The following is a 14,091-nucleotide window of genomic DNA, read 5'->3' as shown; positions in this document are numbered from 1 at the left end:
ATGTGGAGGCAGGGGAAGCCATTAGGGCTTGCTCACTGTCACTCTGCAGACCAGCCCCCTTCTGCCCATAAAACTTTACAAGATAAACCCAGTGTAACTTCACCTAAACCCCCTTTTCAACTAGTAACCGTCTGCATTACAACGTCTCTGCTCAATTCAGTATTTCTAGGAACATCCAAGACCATGCACAGATACAGCAAGTATCTTTTTCTGCAAAAAAAAAAAAAAAAAGATAAAAAAAGGAATTAAAAGACTGCCACATGACACCTAGAAGCGTTTATTTTATGCAACAAACTTAAATATGATCATGTGTACATAAAAGTGTACACTGTATCTATGCTGAACAATGCCAGGAAACATAATATTGATGCAACAATCTTCTAAAATAAACATTAAAAAAATGAGCCTGGACAGGAAGACAAAATGCAAAACAGACTTACTTCCAATCAGCACAATGCTTAAAATTGAGAGCAATCCTAAACATTTCCAACTTTCCTTACAAAGCTGCCAAAGTCCAACTATTTTTAAAAATTGATTTTTTTTTGTTTTCTTTACATCAATAATAAAAATCTGGTGACAAACATTATAAAATCAAATGCTGGACTGCCTTTACTCCTTTAAAATTTAGAATATTCCAACAGAACCGTAGGAGTAAAAACACTTAAAAGTGATATATGTTTTTATAAAACAAACATCAATATGTACATTTATTGCAAATTATATTAAACTAAAATGGAGGGAAATTAAAAAATGAAATGTCTACTTGCGAATTTATAATAATTTTAAGTGATTACTTTCCCACTCTGATAAAAATCAGAAAGCAACATTTATAAAATTGCCACCACATGACTTTTCATAGCAGGGAACTGAAATCTGTACATCCTATTCTTGCAGAAAAGTAGGCAGGCAGAAAGAATTATACATAAAACAGTCTCCAAAAGTAAAGCAAAAAAACTTTTTGTGATTTCTTTTTCCTCTAGTCTTGTTTCAAATCCATTCAGTAGACTTTTGCTGTGAAACATGGGAATACCTGGCTCTAGAATCATGAATTTTCAACGTCAGTGTAAGGACCTCCTCTGACTTCCTTTAAAAAAAAAAAAATGCAGCATGAAAATTAATGGTGTAAATACACTTTTTAACTCCAGAATGCAGCAACTGGAACCAAGTGTTAAGCAATTTGCTTAATTATTGACTTTTCATAAAAAAAGTCTCTGGGGAAATAAGTACAGATGCTTTTAGCCTCTTTCTCAAGAGTTTCTGCTTTACATTTCCATTGAGAAGGATTAATTTCATGTGAAAGGGAAGCATAGTTTTCCTTCTGGTTTCAGAGCTGAAAGCTGTGTGTTTTGAAATAATTTCAGTTCCTGTACAGGAAATTTCTGAATCCTAGTTTTTGCAGAAGCTTGGAGCATGCCTTTATTTGGCCTTCATTTCCTCCCTTTTCGAGCAAGTTTTCTTTTTACCTTTTTTAGGGGAGAAGAGAAAATAAAAGTTAATTTTAAGGACATGCAAATTACAATTCTGCAGCAAAACCCTACCTATATTGTTTACATTTTAGCTTTTACACTCTTTATAATGTGACTTTTTCCAACTCCATCTTTCACCTTCTCAGCGATTACAGTTAATTGAATAGAACTTCACTTCCTTATTTTATAGCACAACTTCCTGAGAAACTTGAAAATATGCAAGTTGAATAATAATTATTCCATAACCGAGTCATGTTTTTTCAGCATAAACAGAAACATAACTTATCCATAGCTTTCACTGGAATCGGAGAATAAGAATGATAACTTGTTAGAATTAACTGTATTTAATTACCCAGGTTTGTAAAAATAGCCTTTCTTAAGAACAAGCATTACTTCAGATGTTTTTCAAATATTTACAGTAAGTTGTGCATCTACTTAAAAGCAGTAATAAAATCTATCAGACACACTATTTTCACATGTTTTCCTAGCAGACAGACAGATTTGTTTTGATATCTTACTGTATAAGCTACAATTAAAAAAAACACGGAATTGTCCTATATAAGATGCCTGCTACACCTTAAGGAAGCCTCCCTCTGCTATCTCTGTATCCTCAGTATCTTCCTGGCTGCTCCCACAGGCCTTAAAAAGATCCATTGCATTTTGGGAACATTCGGGACTTGAGTCTATCTCCAACAGTGAATCTCCATCACTTCCAAGCACCTGGCTTCTGAAAAACGTTAACAATGTTTTGATATTTTTTCCAAGAACACTGAGGTATTACACATTTAAAGAAGTTCTCTGATACAGATGGCTTATTACAGGCTATGGATAGTGCAGTCTGATATGAAGACTTAACGAACCTGACATATAAAACAAGCATTGCAAGGGAGTACACAGATACTACTCTCTTGAATGACTGAACAATTTACTAGTGTATGAACCTTGCTGTGAGAGGAAAAGGTAATTCTTTTTGAGTTTCTCTGCAAGATTCTCTTTAATTTACAAGATCTCTAGAAAGAAAACACTCCAATGATTCTTTCTTCCTTTAGATTCATTCGTGATTTCTTCCAGCATACTGGTTTGCTGATCTCTTACTGCATCATAACTTTGGACAATTTTGCATTAACATTCTCATTGTATCAGCTAAACAAATTTCTCAGTGTTTATGTGCATTTGTGGTTTGTTTATATTGGAAATCAAATCAACACACTTAAACACTGAAGTACAGAAAAACAAATCGTCATCCAAGAGCTGTTTTGTAGTTTACACAGTACCAAATTCTGCTTTTGATTTACTTAAAATATATATATATGGAAATACTGTTAATATTAAACAAGCACAGACACAAAATATCATAAAAGAATTAGTCAGAATCACAATTTGTTGTGTTTACTAAGGACAGTTTTCAAGCCTTTTTTTTATCAATGAACTGAAGCAGAACAGAGCACCTAAATTCCTGTGTACTTGGCATTAATGAACACACTGAAATACCCTCAATTCTTAGTCCTTTTACAATGCAAGACTAGTAAGGGGAACCATGAAGTAACAAACAAAGAAGTAAAATTTGGTGAAAACAGGTTAGTTTACCCTGTCCTGACCAAATAAACTCAGTTTTTCCAATTCTAGTTGCCTGGTACCTTTAAAAACCAGAACGCAACATAATGTATGTTGCACCACAGTGTTCATAAAATCATCATGTTTTAATTGTGCCCTTTAACTATGCTGGACCTGTTATAATTGGACATTCAGGGTATATCTTGGGACAAGAAAAGCCCACCCCACCCATGTGTTTTATAATTTGTTTATTTTTACCTTTGTAGATCAATTTGTCTCTGTGCTGCTGCTGGCTTTTTTGCTGTGTCTTGCTGTTTTGGTGCTTTGGCATTACCTGCCTCTAAACTCCCTGGACTTTCTTGACTGACTGCTGCCCTTTTCCTTCCTCGGACAGGTGGTTTGTTTGTTTCCTCATTTTTTGCAGTGGTGCCCTGAGGTTCAGGTTTGGGTGGACGCCCTCTCCTGGTTTTTGCTGCAAGTGATGGTCCTGTTTCATCTACATTTTTTTCTTCTGGTTTTTGATGAATATTTTCAGTTCCAGATGCTGTTGCTGTTCGTTTTTTCCCACGTTCAGTGCTGTTTCCTTGTGTAGCCTGATCAGAATTAATCTCCTATAAAGTAAAAATCATGAATGTGAAGAAAAAAAAGATTCCCAAAGGTGAACTGCAACTGTTACCTCCCTCCAGCAGAAACACAAGTTTATAAAACAATAACTGTTCTTACAAAAAACACATCACATCATCTTAGGCCTACTTTCACTAAATGGGATTTCAGGCATTAACCTTGCAAAAAGGCTTTTTCCACTGTGTGTAATGTTAATATCTGTTCCCAATGTATCTTTTTGCTGCTTGAAAGTGAGATTACAGCAAGATTAATAACCTCAGATCCTCCCATGAGGCTTCTGGACAAGTTCCTTTTACTGCCTCTTTCCCAACTGACAGGAGAGAACTGAGGAGCAAGAATAATGATGCTGGTACAGCAAATGATATTTACTTCAATACATGCAAAGTCTGAGACCAACCTTCAGTAAAATGCAGATTATTAAAGCCCTAAATGCCAGTAAAGCAAAAAAAAACCACCAAGGTTTGCAAATAACAAAGGGAGCAAGACCTAGTCTCAAATTAAACTTGGCTGCCTTTGCCATTTCTTTGTCATGTCTGAATAGGTACAGCCTACATGCATGTTTTCCTCAATATACCGAACAAGGTAATGGAACTGATAAAATTTCATGAAGCAGTGTCTGCGTATGAGAAACAGAAAGGGTGGTGGCAATGTAGGTCTCTACACAGAAAAGTATTCACAGGAAAACAAAAAGGAAGCCACTGGATGCTAGACCTTCATTTGAACGTTGGCTTCCAGAACAGTTAGGAGGAGGGGCAGAGAAAAGGGCACTGAAGAAGTATGGCTGGGATGACTCTGCAGTTTCAAACAAACTAGCTGAGGCCACTCACTAATGTAAGTGCTGCATCTGAACCACAGACCTTCTGTGCTGAACATTCCACCAGTATTTCTTAAATGTTTAAATAAGTCAGGCAGTATCTATTCTTTATTAGCATTCCAGCAGCTTCATGGCAGACATTTACAACTGCTATTCCCAAAAACTTTACAGACAACCACTCTTCGATAATTTCAACCAAAGCCAAGTTTCAAGAAGGCAGAAAGCATTTTTGAAGACTGATTTCATAAAGGCTTTACCTAACTTCTCTTAACTTTTCAGAAGAACCCTATTTTGGGGAAAGAACCAAAAAAGGAACCATATGTTGAAATCTGAGACTTTTTCTTCATTAGCTCAGAGGTGTGAGCATTATGTGGATGTTATTTTAAAAGATTAATAAAACCCCTGACTTTTCTAAATGATGATACAAACCCAAGTCACCTGCTTATTACTCTGATTTCATCTAATCAAAAAAAGACTGAGTAGGAATATGACTTAAAGTGCATGCAGCATGAACCATCTATGTGTTCTTACATTATTACAAAATGTCTATTTTGATTTTAGACTCACAGAACCATCTAGGTTGGAAGTGACCTCTGGATATCCTCTGGTTAAGCCTTCTTGTTGAAAGCAGGGTTATCAAGAGCCCTTGACAAGCCAAGCCATGAACAGCAACATCCCACCACTTTTCTGGGCAACCTATTCCAGTGATTAATTTTCCTCACAATTTCCTCTGAAGCAACTTCTGCCTGTAGCCTTTTGTCCTGTCACCATGCAGCCCTGAGAAGAAAGTGCTTCCATCTTCTCCATTTATCTTTTAGATATTGAAAGATTGATTAAATCCCCTCAAGGATTTTCTACTCTAGGCTGAAAAAATCCAACACTTTCAACCTTTCTTCATATAGCAACTCCTCCAAGCCTTTCTCTGTTAAGCTCTCTCCAGTTTTTCAGTATGTGCTGAACTGGCAAGGACACAGTATTCTGGACACAGTATTCCAGCTGTAGCCTAGTGAATGCCAAATAGGATGGAATAAAGACATCCCTCAATCTGCTGGCTATACTCCTGCTGATGCAGCCCAGGACCCAGCTTGCCTTCAGTGCTGCTAAGGCACACCGTCAACTCATGCTCCATTGGTTGTCTACTGGGATGGTCCCTCAAGCTCTTCTTAGGCAAGTTACACCCCAGACATGCAGATCCCAGAATGTTGTACTGCTGCCTGAATTGTACTGCTGTACTGCTGTGTGCAGGCACAGGGACTTCACATTTACCTTTGTTAAACTTCATGCAATTGTATGTTTTATAAGTTAAAACTGCAGTGAGATGTACTAAATAGACCCCCAGTGCCAAGCTTATTATACAGGTACAGTTCATAAAAATACCCAGACATACCTTGTTTTTCACAGGTTCCGTCTTTGCTGGTGTGACTGAAATAATCCTCACAGGATTTTCATCATTTTCACTGACCCCAGTTTCTGATATATCCGAACTTTGTTCCCTGGTAGCATAATTGAAGGAAAAAAATAAAATACACAGAACAAAAGAGAAAAGACGTTTGCAATTAGTTAAAAATAATAATAAAAAAAATTTAAAAAATTAATGCAGACAGGCTAAATTAATGCAGACAGGCTAAATTAATTAAAAAAAAAAAAGAGAAATGAATTTGCCCAAGATCACACAGATTTTCTTTCTGAGAACCAGGAAAGATCTAGAAGGGATTAGCTACCGAGCCATATCCCTTATCACCGACACAATGCTTTATAATGCTTTTTGCAAACTTAAGACCAGTGCTCTACATGAGGCTGTGTTCTTTTTCCAGATAGAAAAAGCCAATACTGGCAAAAGTAGTGAACCAAAATAAAGACCAGCAATTCACCACCAACTTCAAGTTAATTTACACAAACATACAATAGTTTTAAAACAAATACAGTTTAAAAATATACAATTATTACAGCACATATCATGCACTCTTACAGAACAAATTCTGAACGCAGTTGTACTTCTTTTTGGCCTTATGAAATGCAGCAACTAGAGTTGACTTTCTCTACTTTCTTTAACTCTTAGCCAGTTAACCAATTCAAAACCAAATTAATCCATCTTAAAACCTGAAAGTGTAAACTGTTTCTCCAGATTTATGACAAATTTAAAACCACTGGATTCACATAAAATAACACTTAGTAGAAGAAAGACCGAATATTACAGTGATATGTTGCATCTTTCCACTGAGATCCTGGTCCTCTTCAGCAAGTTCCTTTTAATTGTTCTTAATCTTAAACATTTAGGCTACATCAAAAATGTCTGTTGTTACCAATCAGGATTAATGCTAATTTATACATTAAAAAAAAGATGTGTGGGCTGCAAAAACTGTATGGCTGGTCTCTTCAGTTCTGACACAAAAATATGAATATTAACCACCACCATTTCAGACTGTAGCAGTATAGCATCTCTTACATTATCTTATGTTCTATTACATGTAATTACACCTAAAGACTGGGCTAAATTTTTGTCTGCTGAAAAAAAGAAAAAAACAACAACAAAAAAAAACCAAAATCCCAAAACAAAAAGCAGAGATGGAAATTTTGCCTACAGACTACTATTATATTTCTTAAAATTGAACAAAATAGAAGTGCTCTTCAAACACACTGGCACAAACTGAATCATCTCCTGTCTTAAAACATGCAAGCACACTGTAGAAGATGAAGTAGAGAGTTACTGAAAGAAATTTCAAACCCCTTTACCTCGATCTGTTTCCTGCAGAAGAGCTCAGCTCAGAGTTTACGCTGATATTGCTTCCAGTCTCTGATCCTGTAGTTCTGATGTATGGCCTTCTTCCAGTTGCAGACAATGGTTTGTTTACTGTACCTAATACACCAGTTGGCTTTGGCTGGAAGAATATGTTTAAATATTAAGAAATAGCAACTTCACATAGATACTTAATTTTTAAAATATTTACTTGAGTATTTTAAGGTACTTTTTTCTGAATTAACAGTCTCAATCCCAATGCCACCAGCTCAGAGGTACAGACCTCATCTTTACTTTAAAAAACACTGTCTGTCCTACTTTTATTTCTTATAATTTAACAGCACTTCCTGAATTGCCTTGCTCTTTCTCATGAAGGGACAGCAGCTGGAGAAGTCTCAACAAAAGCCAGAATGTTAGGTAATACTAGTCTCAACATGGCTGAGAGCCTCTGGCTAAGGACAAATGGGGAAGCAAATAAAGCAGATGATGTTGAGAGAATCTACTACAACCCATCCACGCAGGATGACACCACTGATAACTTGTTCTACAAGGAAATAAAGGATAAATCTAGATCAACAGCCCTTGCCTTTATGGGCAATTTTAACTTTCCAGACATCAACTGTGAATATCATACAGTGGAGTCAAACAGATCCAGGAAATTCCTGAAGCACACTGAAGGTAACTCCTTTGTGCAGGTACTACAGGAGGCGACTATGAAAGGGGCCTTCCTAGATCTGTGGCTTGTAAACAGAGAGGGACTTGTGAGCAAAGTGGTGACTGGTGGTTGTCTTAAACTGATGACAAAGTAGCGGAGTTTCAAATCATTGGCACCAGGAGAAAAACTGCCACCAAAACTTTGATCCTTGTGGCTAGAGCAGACTTCAGGCTGCTGAAGGAGCCAGTTATCAGAAAGAACTCTGGGACGCTGCTCGACAAGGTTGGTCACCTCACAAACAGGAGGTGATAAAGCAAAGATGTTTAATGCTTTCTTTGCCTCTGTCTTCAACACCAGTGATGGCCCCTGGAATGTCCTTTATTAGATGACTATGACTTGGGGAGGATGATTAACTTCCAGGAGACCCTGAAATTATTTGAGATTTGCTGCTTCAGCTGCATGCACATAAATACATGTGGCCCAATGGGATTCATCCCAGGGTACTAAAAAAGCTGGCTGTTGTTAGTGCAGGACCTCCCTCCATCATTTTTCAATGGTCTTGGGAAACCAGAGAGGTCCCAGTCAACTGGAAGCTGACAAATGCTTTCCCAGTTTTCAAGAAGGGTAAGAAGGAAGATGCTGGTAATTACAGGCTTATCAGTCTCACTTCAGTGCCGGTATAATTATGGAGAAGGTTATTCTGGGAGTTAGTGAAAAACACTTGAGAGACAACACAGTCACTGGTCATAACCAGCACGGATTCATGAGGGGAAAATCCTGCTTAACCAACATAATTTCCTTTTATGATAAGGTCACCCTTCTAGGTCACCAAGGGAAGCCAGTACATGTGGTGGGTTTGGACTTTAGAAAAGCTTTTGATACTGTCTCACAGAATCCTTCTGGATAAACTGTCCAGCACACAGCTAGGTAAGTCCATTTAATATGTCAGGTGTGCAACTGGCTGATGGGTCAGGCTTAAAGAGTCATAGTAAATGGGGTTACATCAGGCCAGTGGCAGTCACCAGTGTGGTTCCCCAAGGCTCAATTTTAGGGCCAGAGCTCTTAAGTGTTTTTATAAATTATCTAGACACAGGAGTTGCATGTACATTAAGTTTGCTGATGATACTAAACTAGGAGCTGTGGACTCCCTTGAGGGTAGAGAAGCCTTACAGAGAGATCTGGACAGACTAGAGAGCTGAACAATCACCAAGAGTATGAAATTTAACAAAAGCAAGTGCCTGATTCTCCACCTGGAATGGGGTACTGCTGGTTATACATACAAATGGGAGGGATGAGAGGCTGGAGAGCAGCCTTGCAGAAAGAGAGCTGGGGGTTTGTGTTGATGGCAAGTTGAACATGAGTCAACAGTGTGCCCTTGGCAGCCAGGAAGACCAACCACATCCTGAGCTGCATCAAGGTTCCATGCACTTCCTCCATGGCTGAAGGAGGTGACTGTCCCACTCTACACTGCGCTGGTGCAGCCCCAGCTTGAGTACTGTGTGCGGCTTTTGGTACCTCAGTATAAGAAGGACATTAAACTATTACAGTTTGTCCAGAGGATGGCGATCAAGATGGTGAAAGGCCTTGAGGGCAAAACTTTCGAGAAGTGGCTGAGATCACTTGGTTTGGTCAGTGGAGAAGGCCAAGGGGTGACCTCATCACAGTCTACAACTTCCTCACGGAGGGCAGGAGTGGGGAAGTGCTTATCTCCTCTCCCGTGACCAGCAACAGAACACAAGGAAATGGACTGAAGCTGTGTCAGGGGAAGTTCAGACTGGACATTAGGAAAAGGTTCTTCACCGAGAATGAAGGGAAGTGGTAATGCACAAAGTCTGTCAGATTTCAAGGAGCACCTGGATAGCACTCCAAAGTCATACAGCCTAGCCGTAGGCAGTCATGTGAAGAGCAGGGAGTCAGACTAGATGACCCTTATGAGTCCCTTCCAATTTGAGATATTCTGTGATTCTAACACCTTGTATTTGCAAAGCAAAGCACCTCAGGGAAATGCTTTCCAAAAGGTAATACAGAATTAGGTTCATTACGACAGTAGGAAGTTTGTATACTTTTACTATACAGAAAGCTAGCATAAAAATATTTAACACTATCTACTCCTGTGTTCTGATACAGCGATGGTATTTTAGATCTTGATACGGCTGGTGTCTGTTGACCAATCAACCTGGTCAGGCTGGCTAGGCAGCCTGAAGTTTTTATTCTGCCTCTGGAGAGTAGTCAAAAAAGTTTTCATAACTGGCATGTCACATTCTTCATGTAACTTTACATTTCCTCAGAGACCAAGTTAATTTATTAACATTCCCACAAGAAAATATAATTCCTATGTGTGGAAGTTATGAGGGAGCAGGCAGGAGAGAGATACCACAGATGATAGGAAACATTTGGCTAGTAAAAAGAAAAAGCTATGATCTCTGCAGAAACAGCCTGTTACTGAGCACATGTTCAGTAGCTACATCATGCTACTAATGCTGCACAACATCTACTTAAACATATTATTCTTGTATTTTATTTGTTCTATTTACTGAATAACTCAATTTACTGCATGTCCAAAGAAGGGCAAGGAAGCTGGTGAAGGATCTGGAGCACAACTCTTACCAGGGTAAGAGGGAACTGGGGTTGTTTAAATTGGAGAAAAGGAGGCTCAGGGGAGAACTTATCACTGTCTAAAAAGAAGTTGTAGTGATGTGGGTGTCAGTCTCTTCTCCCATGTAACAGGACAAGAGGAAATGGCCTCAAGTTGTTGAGGGGAGGTTTAGTTTGGATATTAGAAATAATTTCTTCACCAAGAGGGTTGAAACAGGCTGCTCAGGGAAGTGGTAGAGTCACTGTCCCTGGAGATATTTAAAAGACCTATAGATATGGTGCACAGGGACATAGTTTAGTGGTGGACTTGACAGTACCACATTAACCGTTGGACACGATCTTAAGGGTCTTTTCCAACCTAAATGATTCTATGGTTTTGTAAGTACTTTATAAAAAGTATGCAGCATTCTGCACAGCTAATAGAAGAGAGAAAAAAAAGTTCGAGAGGAAGGGCTTCTGCACAACCAGGTTGTGCAGAATTTTGCAACCATGTTGCAAATTTCTGGCACCTACTGCCATAAGAGGTTCTGAAGTCAGAGCATCCAGAGGTTTAAAATCAGAGCAGATAATTTTGGTAACAATTCCATAAGCAAATCTCAAAACCAACATGCACAGATGCAGAGGCTAGCATCCCATCATCAAAATTATGAATGCTCAGCGAGTAAGAAGGAGAATGTATTGCAGAAAGTGACCAGACTTGCACCTAATCACGCTGTATTGGTCCCTCTGGAAAAACAATACCAGGCCAAAAAGGACCACTGGTCTCAGTCAGTGGGGGTATCCTTACACATCTTCATTTTCTGTAATGGACGTATGAAAAAAAAGAAGCACATGCTTGTGTATTCTATTAGGCATTAAATAAATGTTTGTTTTCCCAGAACATTAAACAGCTTTCGCCTACATTGCAGAATGCCTTATCAAATGAGAAATATGGTAAGTTTACACAGCCAACTAAACCTGCTTCAGATGCTTAGTTCATTACATTTGAACACTGCCAAAGGTGAAACAATTACAGCAGTAGATATATATGTTCTTCTGAAGATATTTAAAGCACCAGCCTGGTAACAGCTGCTGCTAAGGAAGGTTGTTTTCTGCTTGCCTCCTCCATTCCTACTTGTAACTCCAACCCAGCTGAGTAGTGTACAGGCTTGTGTCGTAGGGTGAACAAGGAAAAGGCAGGATTCTGACACTGAGCAAACCTCACCAGCAAACCTCACTCACATGAACTGCTCTGACAGCAGAAACCTTTCGTGTAAATGAAAAATTGGTGTGAGAACAAGCAATTTCAAATGATATAGCTATGTACAGTGATCATCTGTCTCTACTCTTACAATGAAGAATTACCACATAGTTTTGCTCTAACTGAAGACTTCAGGAACCAATGCAGTAACAGTTCATGAAACACAGGACATGAAAACTAATAAATGCACATGAAATTTATATTAAAACCATGATTTATACTGTTCTAAGGATTCTTACACTTTACACGTTATCCAGCATTCTTTCACTAAGCTCAAGAAAAAACAAAAGAGGTAATTTATTGGGCTAGACTAAAAAGGATTCTGACGTAATTTAACCAGAAGATAGGAAAGGAAAACCTAGAAAGTTTCTGAACCCCAAGAAAGGGCAGCTCATGGTAAAAGGTGTAAGAATAGGTTCTGGGTTTTTTGGTATTTTTTCCTGTTATTCCCCCCACCAAGACTTTGTAATTTCTCTCCCCTGTGAAAGTTATCAGCCAAATTATGTCTGAAATAAAATAAGACATGCAAACAGGTGTAGACATTTACAGCTGAATTTAACAGCATTAACCGCTGTATTAAAAATACTGAGATTGAAAATTTCAGATCTCCTATGCTAATGGCGTCACAATTCAGTATCTGTATCATAGCTTTATGCCACTCTTATCTGAATAATAGAAAAACCTATGGTTATGTAAAAAACATAGTTAAGAAAGAATCTATGTCTCAGTGCACAGGTAGCAATCCTGGTGTCTACTCACCTGGCATAATGGTAAAGGTGCTAAATATGCCATTAAAAAAAATTATTGTACTCAAAACCTTAACACCATTTTTAAACTACAGCAGTCCATAACACTTAAAATAAATCCCAAGTGATATTCAAAGGATGTAACATGTCAAAATACAGTACCTTTCCTGTCAAAAGAAGAACCCTTGTCTCTTCTGAAATGTAATTCCTGTCATTGCAAAAATCCTGTATAGAAAATAAAAATCAGCATGTGTTTTGATCTCTCAATCTTGCTGTTGCTTTTTCATATATACATGACTGACTTCTCAAACTAGATGCTACTATCAAGTGCTACATGCATTTCACGCCATGCAACGTGCTGCAAATGAATCAATCTACTAAAGATAGGTCAAAACTGTATTTTGGAGATTTGTAGCAAGCATTACTGAATGTCAGTATGTCGTACCTGAAGTCGGGATTAACCTTTTTCATTCTAAACTTTTTTTTTAAACAAACTCTGGAAAGGCTGTTACCTAACAGTCTAAGACACTGAAAAATGTGAATTATATTCTTCAGTACAGCCAACACATCAAGTCTGGGCCAAGGAATTACTTTGGTTCTGCTTACACATTTTAGAAGTATGCCTCTTAAAGCACATACTGCTATTGCTGACAGTTGAGTTGTACTCACTAAGACTATTACTAGACAACAAAAGGACCAAATTGTACAGCAAGCAAAACAGCCAAACCGCTACTGACAGATATAAACATACCACTGGTAAGACAAAAACATTCCCTTTTTCTTTTCTGTCTGCTTTGCATTCCAATGCAGATATACAGTCAGCTTATACATACATTCTCATAGCTCTCACCTGGCTACAAACATTTCTGGCATATGTTCATAATAAAGAGACAGCACAGCTTACAACTGATGTTCAAAAAAATTAATAGCTGAGGATAAAATATATGCATTTTCCTACTCATGATGTTAAGTTATGGAGATAACCAGCTTTCAAACATAAAAATAAAAGGTATTTCCCCTTGTTACTTTGGAAATTAACAAATATACCTTCTCAGGTTGCGTAAAAAATTTGGTTGGCAATACAGGGTCCTTCGGTGAATCTGCATTGCACAAAGCACTTTTGCTGTTGATGACACATAGTGCTACATCACACACTGTATACAGTTTCTGAAGAAAAAAAAAAAAAAAGACAAGCATGCTTTAGGAATTACTGTTTTAAAGGGTACATAAAACAGAATTCTTCAAAAAAATTTCATCTGTGTTGAAATAACCACCACAAAGGACGTATTTTGTAATTACGTCATTAACCATACTGTTGTCTTTTCAACCACATACAGAAGTCCCTGTTTCTCATATGACTTTACTTTTAAAAAACTAGTAATGCCTATGCTGTAAAATAGAATCGCTGGCTCAATCAAATCACCATAAATGGTTTCTAATCTCTGCTAGAAACTAAGAGGTTTAACAGCAGCAGTATAATGCAGCATTTCCTCCCCCAAACCACAGAAGACATTTATGTTGGGAAACTAGGCAGTAGGAGTTACAGTAAGGCAGGCAGGCAGGTAGAAACAGTAATATTTAACAGATTTTGTTTATTAACTTCATTAGGTATTGTGTGCCGGACAAGGTCAACAAGGTTCTGAAAGAATAAGATTGGCAA

At 38.0% G+C, this 14,091-nt stretch overlaps 1 protein-coding gene across 3 annotated transcripts in view; it reads right to left on the bottom strand.

Annotated features, from left to right (window-relative positions):
* Positions 1-261: 261 nt before the first annotated feature.
* The window catches only part of PDS5A (PDS5 cohesin associated factor A), an 80,511-nt gene continuing 66,681 nt past the window's right edge, over positions 262-14,091 (bottom strand). The window contains exons 28-34 of one of the 3 annotated variants that reach the window (XM_057407560.1): positions 13,479-13,598; positions 12,594-12,656; positions 7,192-7,337; positions 5,846-5,951; positions 3,279-3,631; positions 2,043-2,193; positions 262-1,463 (exon numbers count right to left, since the gene is read on the bottom strand). In XM_057407560.1, coding sequence (XP_057263543.1) covers positions 1,428-1,463; positions 2,043-2,193; positions 3,279-3,631; positions 5,846-5,951; positions 7,192-7,337; positions 12,594-12,656; positions 13,479-13,598 — 975 coding nt within the window. In that variant the 3' untranslated portion in view covers positions 262-1,427. Of the gene's footprint in view, positions 1,464-2,042; positions 2,194-3,274; positions 3,632-5,845; positions 5,952-7,191; positions 7,338-12,593; positions 12,657-13,478; positions 13,599-14,091 lie in introns of those variants that run through there. The other 2 variants (XM_057407561.1, XM_057407563.1) reach the window with 2 other exon arrangements.

The sequence above is a fragment of the Pezoporus wallicus genome, unplaced genomic scaffold (genome assembly GCF_028554395.1).
Source record: "Pezoporus wallicus isolate ANWC-B61680 ecotype Strahan unplaced genomic scaffold, APGP_CSIRO_Pwel_v1 contig_2492, whole genome shotgun sequence".
Classification (NCBI taxonomy): Eukaryota; Metazoa; Chordata; class Aves; order Psittaciformes; family Psittacidae; genus Pezoporus; species Pezoporus wallicus.
This window is presented reverse-complemented; position numbering and strand designations above follow the sequence as displayed.